We start from the raw sequence: 19,956 nt of genomic DNA, 5'->3' as shown, positions 1-19,956 counted from the left end.
GCATTATATAATAGGCAAATAATACAAAAGTATTCTGGTTGAATACAAAAAATTCCCATGATTACATCGGAAAAGACAAGAAAAAAGTAGTCCCTTATACAATGCATTAGGGTTAGCGGTGTTACGTAACAGGGATCGATTATTTTAGGCTCACACCATCGGACTTTGAATTCAGCCCCGTATTACATAGTGCACACGTCACAGCATCAGGAGCAGTTTTCTCGGGTCGCTCGTCGCCGCAAACACAGCTCTTCAAAACGACGAGAGCCATATTTGAGTTTCCTCTTGACCTCAGGGTGACAGTGCGCGGGGGAGGAGCGTCGTTTAAAACGCGTTGCCGGGCCTACACCTTCGCGCCTAGGGCAGATAAACAAAACGACAAGGTGCCCGCGTACACATACAACGTGGTACCCACACACCGCGACCCATCCATATGCAACAAGGACGGCACCAAAGCAGCTCCTTGCGGGACGACCTTTATGCGCGCCATCCAAGCCCCCTGAAGAAGCTCAAGCGACGCCACTAAATTCTGGCGCCCGTAAAATGGAGACCGAGATGCTCGGGCCGACGCAACCTCGTCTCGCTGTGGTAGGCGCAGCCCCGGTGCAAGGAAAAGTGGGTGAAGTTGAAACGGATTCGTTCCGTTCATGTAACGGGGGTAAGGAAAAGCGGTTACGTCAATGCCGGAACGAGCGAACGCAGTTATGTTCCGCCCTCGGAGGCGGTTAACAGACGCCTTCGGATTGTTATAACGACGAACAGCGTGCATAGATGCACTATCCAGATTTCCCGCCAGGCGCAACTGAGTTGTGACTGTGCGGATGCTGGTCGAATCAGAAAAGCGCCCCCATTCGCCGCCACGTCCCACAAAACGCGCAGAAAACAGTTGAGTTCGCGCCATTTCCCGCCTGTGGACACGGTGGACGAAGACGTTACCGTGGTTGCCTTAGTTTGTATGCGCGTTAGGTGGTGAGACACCCCTGCTCGTGACATCCATACCAACATAAAATTGGGCCATGGAATGATTACTCAAAGAAGAGAGAAGGGAATGGGCATTTCGGGGTGTACAAAAAATAAAAAAAGAGGGTAGTTGCTGACACAACTACCTTGGGGAAATGTTTGAGCAAGGACAAGAAACGGTGTTTATTATTATCTCTTTTGCCTCATGCTCGCTTTTGTGTGTTACAACGTGATGCAACTATGTTCACGGCTCGCCAGACATAACATAAAAAAGGGCGATAAAAGCGACAGGTGATGGAAAAAAAAAAAAAGATACAGAGATAAAGAGATAGAGGCGTCTGGGCGCTACGTCGTGACGAGCAGCGAGGGACCCGTTGAAAGGAGACGCCGGGAGACGAGGAGTCGCGACTGCAAAGTCTCATCTCGTCTGCGCCGGTTGCGTTTAACCCCGAAAGCTCGCTCGCTCGTGGCGCTTAGCCGAGCGCGTATCCTCCATCCCACGTTCATCGCAACGTGCGTCAGCCTTTCCCGCGTGTGACGCCTTTGTGACCGCCATAAGCTCCCCGCCCTCTTTCCCGTCACACATCGCGCAACTACACCGCTAGAGCCACGACGTTCATCGCCCCACCTCTCCTCCTTGTCGTCTCGCAACGACATTCGCTTTAATGAGAAGACAGCGAAGCCCCGTATACCGGTCCGCCTCCTTGCTCGCAAGAAAGCAAAAAGAAAACGAAAACCAAGCTCAAAGCGAAAGCAAATCAACCGTGCGCCGCGATGGGCATGTCGTGGCCCTCTTGATGGTTCCAGAGTACACGTGGGTGCGTTTCACGGCGGGAGTAACACGCCTCGGGCAATGAACTGTTGTGGTCGCCGGCTGGCCCTCCCTGCTCGGATCATATTGCTCTAGTTACCGCATATTCCGTCTCGGATGCGACGGACGTTTCCGGGTTTCTGTGCCACAAGGGGCGGCCGGCTGTTCGTTAATTCTCACGGCCCTACGAGCCACCTTGCGCCTGAGTATGTTCTTCGACGGAATGAAGGCGTCACGAGCGTCGTTACAACTTCTCTCATGTGCTTAGTTTAACGCCTCACGTGTGAAACTTAAACCGCGTACGAAACGCCACAAAGTGGATGATGATGATGATGATCATGACGACGACCACGATGATGATGATGATGATTATGATGAAATTTTATTGAAATACATGAGAGGAAGCAAGGGGGAAGAAAGAAAATGAGCTGTGGGTGGCCATGAAGCAAAAAATATATATAAGAAAGTTTATGAGAACCAAAAAGGGGATTAGAGATCCTTTCGATGTTTGCTCAAGGGCTATGCACTCATATATTTCCTCGATCGCGTATAGGTGTTCTCCGTGGCAGGTGGTTTAACTCGGGTCTGTAATAACACCAGCACGAGTCTGTTAACACGAGCATCAACTTGCGTGGAGGAAGCCTTGGAACAAACGAGGGAGGACACACGGGCACGTAAAATACAAGCTCGTGGGTGGATTCGACAGTCACTAGGCAACCAAAACGGCAAATGTAGTGCGTTATGTCGTGGGCCAAGTGACCGGGGTTTACGGGATCTGGCTCGCATCCGGCCGAGGCGTGACAGCCTCTTCTGTTATTTTTTATTATTATTTATTTTTTTTAAAGCGAAGCTGTCTTGAGCTAGGTTCTGATCAAAATTTCGTGTTTCTTTGAGTGGCGTCGACAAAGAATCGCACTAGTGTAAAAGGCTCTGTAGCTCTCTTGGACATCTTGGAAAAAATTATACTGAAACCGGCCGCTGAGACGACTCTATGATTAGGACAAGTTTCAATTATTTGCCATCAATAATTATTTCGCAGTGAAGTGGTAAACGTTGCAGAGTTCCCGTCTGCTGCTAATACATGATCGTCTGGGGAGAGAGTATGGCTACAGAAAACGGCTTTTTATTTATTACTTCATCATTACTTTCCATTAAATGTTTGTTTTTCGTTCAAGTAACACTGCTAATTTCTTTCAGCACTCATTTATGCCCGTATAAACCTTGTGGACACGTATGGACCTTGCACCGAACCTGGCCGTTTGGGAAGTTGTTAGCTCACGTGTATACCTAGGCCCCATGACAGCATACTGTTGTTACGCAAGGTACGACCCAGTAAGCGCTTTCAGAAAAACGTCACTCATGCATACAAAAAAAAAAAAAGAAATTCACGCCGTAAAAGTGACGCCGAAAAGGGGCACTACACCCCTAAACAAATTTTTCTGCAGTAGTTATCGATCTCAGCCAAGCTCTAGTCTACTCTTCGAACTTTTTTTTTTTTTTTGCGAGCGCTCTTTTTCCCAAATGCCACGTTTAAAATCAGCTACGCCCACCTATATAAAAATCATATTATACAGTATTACCTCGTTAACTCTAAGTAGTAAAAACCGGGAAATAATTCTAAATAAGCGGATTTTCAAGATAAGCAAAGTTGCGCGAATTACCATAAAATATCGAGTTTTTTGCAAAAAAAAAATAAAAAAAGGCGCTACGGCTTATATAAATTCAACGGCAGCTTTCGACCTTGCTTTTCATAAAGGTTTGAAAGAGGAAAAAAATTCACAGCATATCCACGGGGTGAATGATGATGAGTGGGCGAAGCTCCTGAGGGGAAATCATCGGTAAAACCGTGACTCTTCAGTGAAAGTTCGCCCACTACATCTGTGTCCGAACGTAACGTCTAGAAAGTCTCGCTTAAACCGCGCGTCGGCACCTTGGGGCTGAGCTCGCCTGATGCGTTTTGCAGACGCCTCACGAGCTCTCACTGCATCGGGGTCTGCCTGCCGATACGCGCGCTTTCTGGCCGCTTCCCGTTCTCTGACGTTTTGGAGATCCTCTTCGCGCCGCAGCCGTGCCGCTTCGCGTACGGCAGGGTCCTCGCGCCGTTGCCGTGACGCTTGGGCCTCTCGTTCTCGAACGCTGGGATCTTGGCGGCGTCGTCGCGCAGCCAGACGACACGCTTCGGCCTCCCGCTCTCGTACGGCAGGATCTTGGCGGCGGCGTCGCGCAGCTTCACGGAGCGCTTCTGCCTCGCGGGCTCGCACATCTGCAGCCTTATCCATCGGGCGACTCCGAGCGAGCGCCAACAGCGAAGGGATTTTATTACAACGCTCCCCGCCATAAACAATCCAAGAACTAAACTAGAGGTAGCCACGCCATCTAGTAAACAATCCAAGCGCATCTTTTCATCATATACAAGTACCGCCATCTAGTAAACAATCCAAGAACTAAACTAGAGGTAGCCACGCCATCTAGTAAACAATCCAAGAACTAAACTAGAGGTGGCTACATACATACGTCGAGGATGGACAGACCCACGCCCTAAGGAGCTTCGCCCCTAAAAACATACAAGAGACGTTCACAGTCTGGGACCCGCGCTTTCAATTGGGTCTTTCCCCGCACGACACACCTCTATCTTTAAGTACACTGTACCTCTGCGCATGTCTCTACCGTCACATGAATTGACGCAGGGTTGCTTGACGAAGTTTATATGACTCTAGACTCAGACTTCACGTTCGGGGAAAACAACGGCTTTGGGTTAGGCACGCATAAAAGGAGAAGAAAACTGAGAGACTTAGGCGCAGCAGCAGGGCGCGAATGTTATGAAACGGTTCGCGGCGGCGAATTTTTCGTTCCACTCTGAGTCAAGATTTCGAGATATCCACAGTTTGGCCCAAACATATTTCGAAATAAAGGGCAACATACATGGAACGTATACGAGATGGTTCGGTGCAGCGGAAAATTTTGAGTTAGCCGATTTTTCGAGGTATGCGAGTTTGAGTGAACTTCTTATATACATATACATACATGCACACACACACACACACACACACACACACACACACACACACACACACACACACACACACACACACACACATATATATATATATATATATATATATATATATATATATATATATATATATATATATATATATAAATTTAATGCACGGAAGGGGTGAAATGGCTGTGAGGCTGCACTGAGAGAATTTTGGTATAGGTTCAGAGGTTATAGTGTGTTCCCGCATTCGCGTAAATTGCTTGGTTACGAAGCTCTTATGCGTGCGGTAAACCATTTTTGATACATCGCATTTTAATGCCCGAACCGACGCGGCCATTGGAGACGCTGTATGAAGAATTATATCTTATTGTTCTTAAAGCCACCCCTCAGCAATCGCAGAAATCTTCTTAAAAAAAACGAGCCCGTTTGACTGGCTTCTTCGTCGTGTCCCGCACAACACGGGTTCATTTATCACGTCGGATTAAAAATGGCCACGAAGAGGCAGATAACAAGGCGTTACTAATGGGAAGCGAATGTAACATGCAACAGAAACATTCGTTGACCACTGAGGACACGTTGCGACAAAACATACGCCTTGTTTTCAATAGCCTTCTTCCTGATATCCTTTTATATATAACCGATTTCCGCGTTACTGTTGAGGCGTGTTGAAACAAAATGCTGTAAATGCGTCCTAATTCATTAAATGTTCACATACCTTAGCTGACGGCAAATAGCCTGAAAGTCACTTCACTTCGGGGCGCCATTGCGCACAGCTAATCACCGAGATGCTACGCCCTCGGTATATGTAATATAACAAGGTACTACTTGCAATTGCTTCTGTTCATGGTCCGCATCGCAATGTAATTGGAAACGTGAACAATGCCAGGAGACGTGAACGTAACCCGAAACTAATTTCGACGACAGCTTCTGAAACAGTGTTATCGCTTCTTACACAATTTCATTTACAATCCGCTAAAAGGCAGCAACAGCAAAGTATCCCGCGTGCCATCCAGACTACTTAAAGGGGGAGGGGGCAGCAACGTCATTCATTGACAAGGACTAGGAACACACGAACGCCAACTCAGCAATCGGCGCTTCGCACGACTGCGTGCGACGATTGCGACTGGCGACCAGAGGCCAGCAAGGTCGTTGTTCACAGCGTGTCCCTCCAGATGACACAAGAGCACGCCACCGGGCTTCCCGCGCAGGTGCTGCAATCAAGCCGGCTTCCTTCGGACATCCCTCCCGCACCGGACTGGACCGAGACTAACGGCGGGGAGCTGCGCGAGAAAGGGCGAGAAAGTACGTGATCTGCACATCCAGTCCGTCATGGCGCGCGTCACTGGGGTCACAGGTGAGCGGGATTGTTTCTCTATCCACCCCTCCTCTTGACTCTCTCGAGGAAGTGGGGCCGACCTTGTACAGGAAGGAAGCGAGCGCTTCCTGGACTGCCGCCGCGAACAGAGGAAGTTGCGGGAACGCTGTTCCACTTATGTCCGCTCTCGGCTCGCGGACAGCGCGTCTGCCCCTTCGGACGGCGGGAACAAAGAGAAGCCGCCCGCGACGCTTCTTTCACACGACGGAGACCCCCCGCCGATGAAAAGGCGGGCCAATGTTACGCTGCGGTTTATCTGCCGGTGAAAGGAGGTGTCGATGAAGAGCGGCGCTCGTGCGTAGAGTCCAGACGTGAAAGGATGCTCCGTAAACAATTTATTTATATTAAGACCCGGTGCTGCCTTTGGGGTGGCCACACAGAGGAGATGCGAAAGGGGCCAACCCGAGCATCAATATCAGCTTGGCTTTGACGTGCTTCAACTTTAGGATGCAATGTGAACTCTGGTACGTGATCTTCACCTCGACGACTGTCCACTGAGAAGGCGGGATGTGAGAACTTTATTAATAAATTGCACTCGGAAGTAGCGAGCCCACACTGTGTGCGCACATTTCTATGCCTCACTTGCACCGTAGATCGTAACACCAAAACGCCCTGCAGGAAAGCGAACTTTACAGAATGGGTTTCCGCAAAAAGCACACGATGATAATGATGATGATGACGAAACGCGAAGCGCCTCAGGACAAAAACGCTTTCCGTGGTCGAACTCGGACCTGGTCTCTCGCGTTGTGATGCCGACGTCTTTTGTTTGCGCCATTCTTTTTTTTATTTATGGCATGGAAGACTACCCGGAAGGGCTTTAAAGTCACACCCTAACTACAATAACAGACACATATTTTAAAAGTCTGGCAGGCACACACACGCCTCAAGAAGAAGCAACCAGTCCGGCGGCTGCGATTGCGCCGCATAGACACTGTACACAAGCGCACATTGTTCGCGAAAAATTGACGTAGTTCCCCGAGGTTCCACCGCATTGCGGTCAACCATGCGACACTTCCATAGGCTAAACAATCCGATCAGCCCGAAAAGGTCGTATGTTCTTCACCACTGGCAGGAATCGTATACTGTAGGGGGTGATGTATGTGTCCTTTTTAAGAGTCCGCTGCAGGACATCCCAAAAACACACAGCATCCCGACATAAAACAAAGCAGGGATCAATTGTCTCAGGCTGGTTACACAAGCGACAGTTAACAAACCAAGGCACATATACACCTTTACTACTGAGCCATGTTTTAATAGGCAACGTGGATGTATGCAACTTAAAAAAAGAAAGTTTTTGCAGCCGCCTGGATTCACATTCTCTTGACGCGCTTCCGATACGGTCGAAGGATTTTGGATTTCGGACTTCGACTCGAGCTGCATGGGAGAAAGGTTCGCATTCTAGCCATCTTTCTGTTAAATTATTTCCTTCTCATAACATTTTAGAAGTACCCCACCTTTAAAAAGAATTTTGCACGATGGGCCATAATTCTTGGAACCTCAAGGGGACAGGCTCTGAGAGATCCAGTTCCATCCGGCAGTCCTATACTAGTTTCGCAAGCTCCTTCATCTTCGTTGATGCGGCGCGACGAAGTGCCTTCACTGGTGCTGTCCGCTACCATTATGCAGTGTATGCCCGCACAACGGTCGGTTCGTCGCTCAGCTATATATCTCTATTAACTGGCATCATCATCATCAACACCATCATCATCAACAACAACGACGACAACAACAGCCTTCTTAGGCCCACTGCACGTCGAAGGCCTCTCCCTTTGACTGCCAACGGCTCCTGTCCTGCGCCGCTCGATTCCACTGCTGGCCGCCGAATTTCCCGATTTCACCCCGCATCGTGTTATTGGCCTCCCTCTTCCTCTAGACCTATCGCTTGGTATCCACTGTGTTACCCTAAGTGTCCACATGTTGTCAGTTCGTTTCACTACTCGGCCAGCCCAAGTCAACTTCTTTTTCTTTACTTGTACTATGACATCTTCTACTCGAATTTGTTCTCTGATCCACGAAGACGTATCCTGCCTCTGAGTGTTACTCCTAGCATTATTCGTTCCATGGTCCGTTGAGCCGACCTAAGTTTTCGTTCTAGTTGTTTAGTAAGACTCCAAGTTTCAGCTCCGTGTGTCATCTGGTGCACTAGTTGTATATTTTTCTCTTGAGTGACAGAGGTAGCTTACTTTTCATTATTTTGGAGTGCTGCATGCCGAATGCTCACCAGCCCATGCCTATTCTGCGCCGGATTTCTCTCTCGTGGTTGGGGTCAGCACTAACCATCCGTCCGAGGCAGTTATATTCTTGCACTGCTTCTAGCGCTTCCTCTCCTAAACTGCAGAGGGCGCTTACCGCATGCTTATTCCTAATTACTTTATTTATTTGTATTTGTTTTTAGTCTCACGGCCGTGCTTTCTGATTGTAGCTCCTCAAGCATATTGTGAAGGTGTTCTCCAGAATCACTCAGCAAGACTATGTCGTTCAATTGTTCAATTCATTTACTCCAATTCCGATGAGATTTGTAACAAGGCTAACATTATTGAATATAACCATCTCCGTGGCCGGCGCCTTCTCACTCTTGCTTTCTCAAAGGAAAACTGCATGAGCAGCCATAAAGGATTTTGAAAAGGGGAGTGATGAGAGTTAGGCAGTCCCTTTCTGGCCGACAACAATGGCAGGAAAACGGAGTGAATCCTGTGACGTGCCCCCGTGGCGGGATGTGTGGCGAGTTTCGTGGCGGACTCGCGTGCGCGAGGTCGCCGTTAGCTGCCGGTACGGTTTCGTTCTTCTTGCTTCTGCCGCTCGTGTGGGGCCAGGCGCGCCCGCCCGTGTGCTAGACATGAGGGATGCGCCCGGCCGCAACGCTGTAACAACCAGGAAGGCGCTTCGACTGCCGCCGTGCCAATACCGCGAAAAGCGGCGCATTCTCTTAAGCTGTGACAGCTGTCTGCAGCAGCCCAGTGCCAAAGAAAAGCGGGCGCCCCTATTACGGAGCAGGTCTGACAGTTCTAGAAAGGAGGCGTGCCGATAAGAACGCGTACCGGCGCCTCGGGGGAATATATATACGTATACATGCACACCTTGCTGGCGCACAAGCGTAGAAGCCAAACAATGTGGTGTCGGGGCCGCAAGGGGATCACGCCTGTCTCTGTTGTTCCCTCTCTATTCGTGGCTCATCGGTCGCGAGAAGAAACAGGTGCGTGTAGTAATGATGAATCTGTTCAGACTGTTGGAGGGGGGTTCCGCAGGGCGTTGCTCTTTCGCCGTCTCCCTCTCTAAAAAAACACAGGCAATGGTTAGCGAAGCTGCTGTCCCTATTCCGCACACCGCGCCGGTGTGTGTGCTGCCAATGTGGCACACTCCCCACGAAGAAATTTGCAGATACGTGGTTTACAAAAAAAGGTAACGGATAGGTTTGATAGTTAGCATTGTTTGGGATTGGGCGAGTTGGTTCATGATCACTGGAAAACTTTCATCGGCAACGTACGGAAACGAAGGACAGTCGAGAGAAATGCAGACACAATGCAGAAACTTACTGCAGAAATGCAGAAACTTACTGAAGAAAGCACAGATATACGCACAAAAACATTGCACAACTTGGTGATAATTTGGCGCAATCAGTCCACGGTATAACCCCGGAGCACGTCCTTTTCTTCATGGGTTAATGTGACGGAAGCGGTGCTAAGGCCCGCATCGCCCTTCTTGCCGATACCAAGTGCTTCAATAATTCCTCGTGCGAAGCGATTGTGTTTCTGTTCGACAATGTTGACTTCGTCGATGCGTGCGGTGCATGTACGATCGCGGCAATGGAATGGAAGGTGGCCGGAAGTTCGTTGTCTTGAGGGCGTTGTCTTGAGGGATGCTGCGTGTTCCCTGGCCCTGTCATTCATGCACCTGCCGGTTTGTCCAATGTTTGTCCAACTTTTCCACATGATAATTGTATGCTATAAATGACTTCGCTGTCGCAATCCGCGTACGTGTCACATCCGCGTACCTGTCTTGTCACATTTCTCACCTTTGCGTTGGTCATTTAATCGTAGGCACATTTGATAGGCCTTGTTGAGTGCACTGCACGCAACGAAAACACCCTATCGGGCCGCAATCTTTTTATGCTTGTGCGTGAAGCCACGCATGTAGGTAACCACTGCGGTATTCCATTTTGTGTGTTCCCCGCCAGGTATCTCTCGCTTATTTCCTTTCATCCCATACAGTAGGCTTTCGGATATTTCCGCTAACATGCTCTGTGTAGCCCGCGTCACGCCACCTTGAAATCTGCTACTTGAAGCTCGTAGTCATTTCATGATGGCAGGACTTTTCAATGGCAGAGCGCAAGGCCATAACAGCTATCGCTCGTTTCACATTTTGGAATCGGCCGAGTCATGCGGGAGGAAGCCCTTTCTGCTCCATGTTTCGAACCTCCAGCAGACATGCCCGACGTCGAATCGCAGGTTTAGGCCCAAAAACCTGAGGTGGCCATTGTCCGGCATCTCGCGCGTGAAGGTTAGGCACCGGGTGCTGTCATCGAAACACTTCAGAATGCCCGCCTGCAAATCATCCAGGTTTTCCGCGCACAGTACCAAATAGCTGCCAACGTACCGGAAAATGGTTACAACTGGCTTCTGCCAGTTGTAACTGACCTCTGCCAGGTGTAGGTTGGATAGGTAGGGGGCGACGTGCGATCCTATGCATATAGTACCTGCTCTTCCCACGTAGTTCTGGCCATCGTATGACACGGCAGTCGATTGCAGGTACCTGTCGAGAAGCTAAAAAAAGCACCACATGACACTCCCATCATATTCTGGAAAGGTATCGCACCCTGGTCTTCGGTCGTTGTCCGGACTATGACAAGGAGGCAGTACGTCGACCGAAAAGCCGGAAACAGCCCGAGTCCCGTCTCTCTGTAAGTACGACAACACGGCTGTCGAGCTTCTGATCATGTACGGGTCCCTTACCTCAATTTGTGCGAGCTGCTTGGCCAGAGAGTTTGAACCTTGCGCCTGACAGGTGCCAGATTCTGATGCAATGGCACGAAATGGAATACCGGCTTTGTGGTCATTTGCCGAGAAGAATACTTGCACGCATCCCCTCTTAGTTCTTTCTTGCTGCGCAAGCTGTCCGGGTTATCTTTAGCCAGTAACGCTACAGTGTCCTGCTTGGCTTCCTTCATCTTTGTTGGGTTTATGAGTTTGAAGTTCTTGTCGATAGCCTCATCGGCCCTCTCGCAGTAGGACTCCGTATCGAGTGCCGCACAACCTCCCTGCTTGTCCGAGACGCTTCAAGTTTTTCTCTTTTAGCTCTCGCACGGTGCCACCGAAGCCGTGGTTCCGTGGAGCCCCATCTCTGTGTCTGGAGAGCTTGCCTGCGCCTTCGCTAATGATGCCAGCCTCCTTGTCCTCCGGGGACAATACGGAGCAAGGCCACCTTGTCGACGTTGTTTTGGCTGCGCCACAAACTAGCGTCCTCTTTCAAGGACATCGGTTGCCCTTTTGGACACTTGTACGTTGTCGATGGCTTGGAGAGGTACGCTATCTGCTTCATGTCCGTCCTCGGGTGGCCACTTTTGCTTCATAAGTGGGATGTACCATTTCGTCCAGAGGACCTCACTGGAGTGTTGAGCCATGGCCAGATACCCTTGGAGAGCACGGTGACTGGTGGGCTTGATCCGGAGAATATCGGTCAGACGCCGCACGTGCCGCTTCGATTCCGACCTAACCATTCTTGTCAATCTGATGCTGCGTGACACAAGTCTCGCCGTCCTTATAAGCCTCGACCGACCTTCGTTTCCTTACTTTGCAGCTGAAGTTTTCCAGTGATTTGATAGTTAGTCGAGTTATTTCACCGAGACACAGTATCGGTGTTGAACCGGAGAGATAAAAGAAAACGTGAGTCACTAGCTATTTTGATGTCGGCTGTCGCAATTGGTCGACCACTGCGAGTGCACGTGAGGTGTTTGAGCGGGGTTAAAATTGTCGTGAACTGCTCCCGAGCAGCCATTAAATACTGCAACTTCGGATGACCGCTGTCATCGCTACAGGTCAGTTGCGCTGTGTGGATATCTGTGGATTGTGGAGTGTTTTTTTATGAGGATGATATATTTCTATAACATGTTGACGCTGAAAAGAAATTGTACAGGAACTCGGAGAATTGTCTTCTATTGTGTAGGCATTCCTTTCAGCCACTTTTCGATATACTGAACCACCTTAAATTCGGCTTCACAACTATAGCAGATTACTTTGTTGGAAAGACATCTTATTAGGGACATTGCAAGTTGCTTTATATCAAACTATATGCACCCCATGGAATGCTACGATACGCCATACACAATCTTTTTTAAAGTCGGCTTTACTACGATGCACAAATGCATTGCTAGCTCAACATGTCACGCGGTTCTAATTTTTTGTATTTTTCCATCCATTATTATTCATTATAAAGTCCCCAATAACTTAATTTGCACTATTACTATAACGATTACAAGCTTGAACATGGCCAATTACGAAATTTATTTTGCCGACATTAAGTCTCACGACAAAAAAGCCAGGTTTTTCCGGTGAGGTAGGTACACGGCAAGGAATGCTTACGAGCTGGAACGCGTGGATATAAAGGCGCGCTCTCTTGCAACTTTTATGGACAGCTGAGAACCCATGTCAGCATTATTCGGTCACGCGAAGAGGAAGCAGCCTGGAAATTAAGTGCGAATAACTCACAAGGGCTACCGCCAGTTTGATTGCGCTGCATCTGTATTCAGTCCCCGTGCTCCGTTCGCGTCAGAGAGACTACGAAAAGGTCGTTGTGGAGCCTGGTAGTTCGTGCCTCGCGACGGGCTGAACGGTGCGCAGCTGATGATGCCCCACATTTGACCCGGTTTGCTGCCTCCCGCCGTTACTCGGCCCGATGTGGCGGTCGTTGTTCCAGGATAGCAGCTGTAACGATCGTGGAACGGGGATCGTACACGCAGCTATATGGGCAGCAATAAAACTAAACAATGGAACAAGTAAACAAAGAAGGCGCCTCTCTGTAGGCCCTTTGCATAGGGGCCCCGAGCGAATGGAAGCCAGTACACGTAGCATCAAAAGCCTGCACAGAGCCATAAGGCAAAACAAGTCCTACAGCTAAACCAATAAAACTCAGTGTCATCTCAGTTCTCGCCGCATCTGCCGCACCTACGCACAGTCCTGCTAGGTTGCCTAACGTGGCGTGTACACTGTCGCGAGGCTTCACCGCAGCACGCATTAACATTGCGAGGAAGTGAACTTCTTCAAACTTTAGGAGATCAACAATGTGATATCCTACAATGAGAAGGAAGTCCGCACTCGTAATCTGGATACTGACAACACGTTCCCTTATTGGACACCTATGTTTTCTCATTCTCTCCACCATGAGGTGGTCATAGAATTTTTTTATGTATCCACCCCTGAAGGACCTGGGTAGGGTCTACGGTATGTGAAAATAAATAATTTAATAAACAAATAAATAAATGTCAACAAATTCATGTCACCCTCTCCTAATTAATGCAAGCAGCGTATTGAGATTTGTGTGTGTGTGTGTTTGCGTGCGTATAAATACACCGATCACCTGTCATCATGTTCCATGTTCCTTCCGATTCCCTCAACAAAAAAAAAAGCCCACCCCAATTTTTGGTCATGGTGGTTACGCCATTCATTCTGCCTGGTTTTGTACTGATTTCATACTTCATGTTTCAGGACTCGCGCTGCTGTTCTTGGTTGTAGCCAAGTGTCCCAGTGCCCAAGGAGAGGTACGTCGCCCGATTACCCTTCTTCACGTGTCGCCATATTTAATGGCAGCTATACTAGGGTACAACTTGAGAACGACAACTAAGTTTCCCCTGCGCCTCATCACCGTAGCCGGCTGCTCCTCCGCGCGGCGCAACAAGTGCCTCACTGCGAGCATTTTGGACGCGACGCGTGTCGTTTTTGTGATTTCCCGGACTTAGTCGGCTGACAAACTACTGCAGCGACGACAAAAAAACTACGCGAGAAAGAGCAGACGACGTCACGCTATAGGTGGTATTCATTGAAAAGTTTAGCTGTCAGTTTCTTCGCTTGGCAACACTGGAAACGGCCACGGACATGGCCGAAGTGCCACGGACATGACGCGGCTTGTACCACTGCGCCCGCACGCCGAAGAAAAAAAAAAACACTGGCGTGCGTCGTCTGCTCCGTTTCAACCCGATTCTCAACGGGTCCATCGCTGCGACGGAAGGATACTCTGTATGAGCTATTGCCGTTTTTATTTTGTACCCGTGTTTAGCAAAATATTAATCTGAAATGCCCATGTGCACTACGAACGCCATTGGCAACAAGCTTGTCCGAAATTTCAGTTGACTTGCAACGGGAACGTCAAGAAGCCCGCTAACGTCACCATGTTCATGTTATTTAAAATATCCTTTTAAATAATCCCAGCTGAAGTGTCGTCGAAATTTGTGACGTCGCAAATTACGATGCCCACAGTTTTGTATTGATGGTGGTAGCGGTCTTTACATATCCGTGATGTTATAATTCATCAAAGGGTTACTCCCACCCCCTATAAATACCTTTCACGGACGTCACTGTAGCTGCCATGTTGGTGTTTGCGTGCGCGATGGAAGGATGTCGCTCTTATCTAAGACAGAGCTGAGAAAGCTGAGGGCAGTGCACAAGAAGGGGCAGTGATGACGTCAAAGCGAAATTTGTTAAAGCAGAGATTTGGTCGAATTGGTTACTGATTAATGAACTCATACTTCTAGCAAACTTTAAAGGAGCGATGAAGAGAAAATACAACTTCGTTTAATTTGAAAGAACTAGGATTCAGTATCTCACTCAGCTCCATTAGAGCCACAAAAGATGTTTTTTTTACCGAAAAAAAGCAAATAGTATTTAAAAATTGCAAATTTTGGGCCACAGTGAAGTGTTATAGCAAGAATGACGCCATACGGGCCAACTGCGCGTTAGCATTCAAGTGATGCGGTCAAATGGAACTAGAGGCCCCATTACAGACGTCCAGGCATGTGTCGTCGTGACTGGTCAGTTAGGCGGCCGCCAATCGCACAAACAAGGTTCCGTGACGTCATAGGAAAGTTGCGGGAAATTGACTAGGGGATCGCCACGGCTTCACACGTTTTCTTTCATATCTCCGTTATTTGTTCGAAGATTGCAATGATATTGGTACCATTGTTATCGGGACTAAGCAGTCTTTCTAATAAACCCAACTTGTATTTTGTATTCATGGCTCCTTTAACACTGGACGAAAACACCGTGTTTGCCTTCATCTTTTCCTTCTTCGTCCAGTGCTGAAGTTCGCTAGAAGTCATGCGAAAGCCATATAAAGCTCCAAAGCTAGGTGTCGATGTATATTGACTTTTTCTTTGCGTTAGAGCTCCTGCGAAATAGACAGAGTTACATTTGTGCCCCGTGAAATGCGCGTCTGTAATCGTCTCGGCAATCTTCGTCTCGCAGCCCAAAACTGGCGCGCCCCCCGAGACCCGCGCTGCGGCTAGTCAGCCAGCCGCCGCGGACGCGGCGCCGTCTCCTCTGGCGCCGCCGAGGCCCGGCAGGCGCGTCATCGTGTATATGGGGAACCGACCGTGGTTTTCCAGCATGTACGGCACAGCCGACGCAAGCAGGACAGAGTACATCGTGCCTTCCGTGGCCAAGTCGTCAGCGGCGGAGACCACCAGAACCAGAGACCTTCCGACACTTTCGACCAAGGAAAGTGGACAGACGGCGGGCGTCGGTGCCGTGGCCAAAGCGAAGCCAAACAAGCTGAGCAGCGTCTCTCTGCTGGCCGCTGAGACCACGAGCAACGAGGCGAGCGCCGACGACGAAAGGGTCGACCTGGCTGGAGAGCTGGACGTCAACAAGCACCCACCGCCACCTCTGCCTCCGTTCAGGGGCCCCAAGATCGAGTTCCACACGAGGACCGTCCACGAGCCATCCACAGCTAGTAGGAACGAGGACGACAACGCTGCGAGTGGGGGTAACAACGACTTCCAGCCGGACCAGACTGCGGGTAGAGCCGACGACACCCCGTCGGCGGTCGTGGGTGCAAACCGACGAGCTGCACTGCAGGAAGCGAACCCCCGGAGGCCAACGTCTTCGTTCGCCATAAGCACAGAGAGGCAGCAAGAGCTCGCAGACCGCAACCTCAACTCGAGGTACTTCAGTTTCGGCCCCGGCACTTCCACGGGCAATGAAGCCAGGAGCGCAAACTTGTTCGCGAAGGCCGCCAATGTGGACGACAGTCGGGAGGGGTCCAGGGAGGACGACCCGGTGCAGTTCCGAGGTGGCAACAACCGCTTCAACCAGCAGCGCCAGACGTTCGGCTCAAACCAGGACAACAGGAGACCAGCGCTGCCACCACTTCCTTCGCTGCCTCCGCCACCTCCGCCACCACCACCGCCGTCTCCCACAACGGCTCCGCCGACGGCGTCCTCTCCACTGGGCACCACCCGCTACCATTTCACGTTCCAACCGGACCCAGCAATTTTCGGCAACAACAGTGGCGTCGCCAACAGGGGCGACTTCCAGTTCGAGACGTCCCACGCGCGAGATACGTCTTCGCAGCAAGACACCGACGGTAGGTCCGACTTCAACAGCGCAGAGCAAAGGAGTACCCCGCCTGCTACGAGCCAGCAGTTCCGCCAGTTCCCGACGCCCCCGGCGTCGCGTCCGGCGTCGGCGGTGACTCCTTCCCAGCCACGACAAGCTGTCAGCGCTCAAAGGCCATTCCCGACGTTTTCCAACCTAAGGCAAGCGCCCGGGTCGACGAACACCGACTCTACGAGCGCGCCGACTTCGGCAGGACAGACGTTACGCTTTAACTTCAGGGAATCGAAGCCAGCCAGGGCAAGCCCGGCACCCAGGCCACTTCAAAATCCCGTGACAAATTCCTTTGTCACCTACTTCCCTAGTTCAGATCTAAAGCAGTCGCAGAAGTCCGCGGAGTTGTCTGATGGAACTGGCAGGCGGCAGGACGGACAGGGACAAAATTTCCGCACTAGCAACACCTTTAACACAGCACCACTTCGACCACCGCCGCAGAGGCCCTCTTCGACGTCGTTCTTCCAGGGACCACAAGCACAGGGAGCGAAACCGAGTAACAACTTTGGCAATGATGCCAGCAGCTCGCGTGAATTCTCAGCCCCCGCTGCTCGCAGTAACCAGGGCTTCCGTCAGAACGTTTTCCCGGTTGACCCACCGGCAAATTCTTTCCCCTCAAACCAGAGATCTCAGAGTGGGTTTACCTCCAGTCCAAGGTCACAAGAAGACTTTTCCTCGAGTCCTAGGTCCCAAGCCGGATTCACTACCAGCCCTAGGTCACAAGGTTTCTCATCGAACCCCAAGTCCCAGAGTGGATTCAATTCAAATTCAAGGTCACAGGAAGACTTTTCATCTAACCCAAGGTCCCAGAATGGGTTTACTGCCAGTCCAAGGTCACAGGATTTCTCCTCGAACTCGAGATCTCAGAACGGATTCACTTCCAATCCCAGATCGCGTGAAGACTTTTCCACCAGTCCAAGAAGCCAGAATTCGTTTTCGCCCTCGAACGACCGGCCAAGTCTAAACTTTCAAACAAGCCAAGCACCAAGGAGCAATTTCCCAACGCCCAGGCCGCTGAACAGCTTTTCGTCCAATTCGAGGCAGCAGGACAGCTTCAGCAACAGTCCTCGGGGGCAGAACAACGGTCAAAGTGATTCGAGAGTTCAAGACAGTAGGTTCCAATCCTTCGGACGGAGCCAAGACAACTTCCAGACGAACGACAGACCGCAGTCATCTTTTTCGGGCAACCGGCCAAGCTCACCAGCCCCGCCACCGCCACCGCGACCTCAAAACGGATTTGCAGTAAACCAGAGGTCGTCGGATCCTTTCCAAGGAAACCAGCGGGACAGGAACACGTTCTCAGCAAATCAGCAAAGGCCGCAGAACAGCTTCTCCAGTTCGGACCAGTCGGCGCGTGACAGAGGCCAGACGAACCAGCGCCTACAAGAGCTCCCGCGCGGAAGGCAACAGAACACGTTCCAAAACGCTCCCCCTGCGCGGCCTCAAACACCTTCCGCCCCACCGGCAGTAAGGAATCCCCCACAGAGCAACGACAACGCGAGCCCTTCTCAAGGCGGCCTAGAACCATTCCGTAACGACTTCCAGATCGCGCTTAGGCAGCGAGCGTTTTCGGCAACGACAACGTCTCCCGTTGACGGCAACGACGGTAGGACCCCAGCAGCGCAAGGCTTCAAGTCGACCTCCGGCAACGACGGGGGTACCAAAAGGAAGATCAACAGGGTCGTCTTCATTCCCGGAAACTTCGGAGTGACCCCGACACGGAGGCCGGACCCGTACCGGTCCAAGCTTCCGGGGCTCGCGGGTTCGGATTACCCGACCTACAGCGAAGTCCCCTTCACGAACTTCAAGTGCAACGAACAGAGCTCCTCTGGAATGTTCGCCGATGTTGAAGCTGGTTGTCAGGTGAGCTGCCTTTCCTTTGATTCATAAGTACTTCCTACTAGACGCTTCCTCTTACGCCAAAGCTGCTGCATGCGAGTGAAGTCACACTTCGGCGTTTGACTATACAGCAGGCTCTGTTACGTCGTTCATGTAGCACGAAGCTGCTATACTAGCCTTGTGACTGAACGTTCCGTTTGTGGGTTAACTTTACGTATGTAAAATTGGTGTCCCAAAAAGAGGTTCTTTTGATGAGCTCGTTATTTTTTTACCAGGCAATGCGACGTATTCGCAATTTTTTCGATTCACATAACCATCTAATTGTTATTGGACAGGGCTTGATGAAAGCATACAAAACTTGAAAATCAATCAATCAATCAATCAATCAATCAATCAATCAATCAATCAATCAATCAATCAATCAATCAATCAATCAATAAATAAATAAGTCCACCCGAAGCTGTAATTTGTGGTCCCTCGAAATTTTCTTTCTCCTTCTCCCATGGCCATTGCAGGTCTTCCACTCGTGCGATAACAACAACCGCCAGAAGAGTTTCCTCTGCCCCAACGGGACCATCTTCAAGCAGGAGCTCTTCACTTGCGACTGGTGGTACAACGTGGACTGCGACTCGTCGCCCAAGTTCTTCCACCTCAACATCGAGATGTACACCACCACGCCCAGGCCAAAGGCCAGGGACAACGAGGATGAGGACCGCCGCAATGTCGACAGTCGGCCCGACTCTGGTCGGCCCAGATCTTTCTAGCTTTAGCCATTGACGATGAAACTCATTTCCATTGGGGCTTAAAAAATGCGTAGGCTGAGAAGGGCCTCTTCGCGGCGCGAGGGACTTTCAATGACCGTGACATTTAGCCAAGACGTCGTACAAGGACCGTGGGTGAAATCGGTCGGATAGCCGATATACGTAAGCAGGTGTCACGCGTTTGAGGATCCAAAGCTGTAGCAAAATGCGTTGGACGATCTCGCCCGGTGGCTTAGATCTATAGTAGCAGCTTTATGACCGGGCCCTAATGTTGGCTGTAGGATCCCATGTATTCGTAGCGGAAAATTGATTTGGGTGCTTGTCGATTGTGACATTTGGAAAGCAGCCAAGGGGTATGGGTGTGATTGGGTATGTTTTGGGTGCCTTTAAGGCACAGTTCGAGGAATCATGTTTGAGGCGACGAAGAAACAAATAATGGCGGGAAGATAAGGTGGCACCTGAAGCGAGTCAACAGTTCACAGAGTTGCCTGTGAGCACATTTCGAACAAACAGCCCATCGAACGATTAATTCGTCGCTGTTTGTGGCTTTCACAGATATCAAGAACGAACTCTTCGTTCAAATAAGTTCGTTAAAGAATATGGAAGTCATGGCGTTG

At 50.2% G+C, this 19,956-nt stretch overlaps 1 protein-coding gene across 1 annotated transcript in view; it reads left to right on the top strand.

The window, feature by feature from the left end:
- Positions 1–19,470, top strand: part of LOC144151688 (uncharacterized) — a 36,229-nt gene extending 16,759 nt beyond the window's left edge. The window contains exons 2-5 of the mRNA XM_077682799.1: positions 5,981–6,126; positions 13,845–13,897; positions 15,597–18,602; positions 19,094–19,470. Coding sequence (XP_077538925.1) covers positions 6,102–6,126; positions 13,845–13,897; positions 15,597–18,602; positions 19,094–19,342 — 3,333 coding nt within the window. The 5' untranslated portion in view covers positions 5,981–6,101 and the 3' untranslated portion in view covers positions 19,343–19,470. The remainder of the gene's footprint in view (positions 1–5,980; positions 6,127–13,844; positions 13,898–15,596; positions 18,603–19,093) is intronic.
- The last annotated feature ends 486 nt before the right edge of the window (positions 19,471–19,956 follow it).

The sequence above is a fragment of the Haemaphysalis longicornis genome, unplaced genomic scaffold (assembly GCF_048455015.1).
Source record: "Haemaphysalis longicornis isolate Haplotype H1 unplaced genomic scaffold, Haemaphysalis longicornis Haplotype H1 scaffold_9, whole genome shotgun sequence".
NCBI classification, from domain to species: domain Eukaryota; kingdom Metazoa; phylum Arthropoda; class Arachnida; order Ixodida; family Ixodidae; genus Haemaphysalis; species Haemaphysalis longicornis.
Note: the sequence above shows the minus strand (reverse complement) of the source record. Positions and strands in the feature narration are given on the sequence as shown.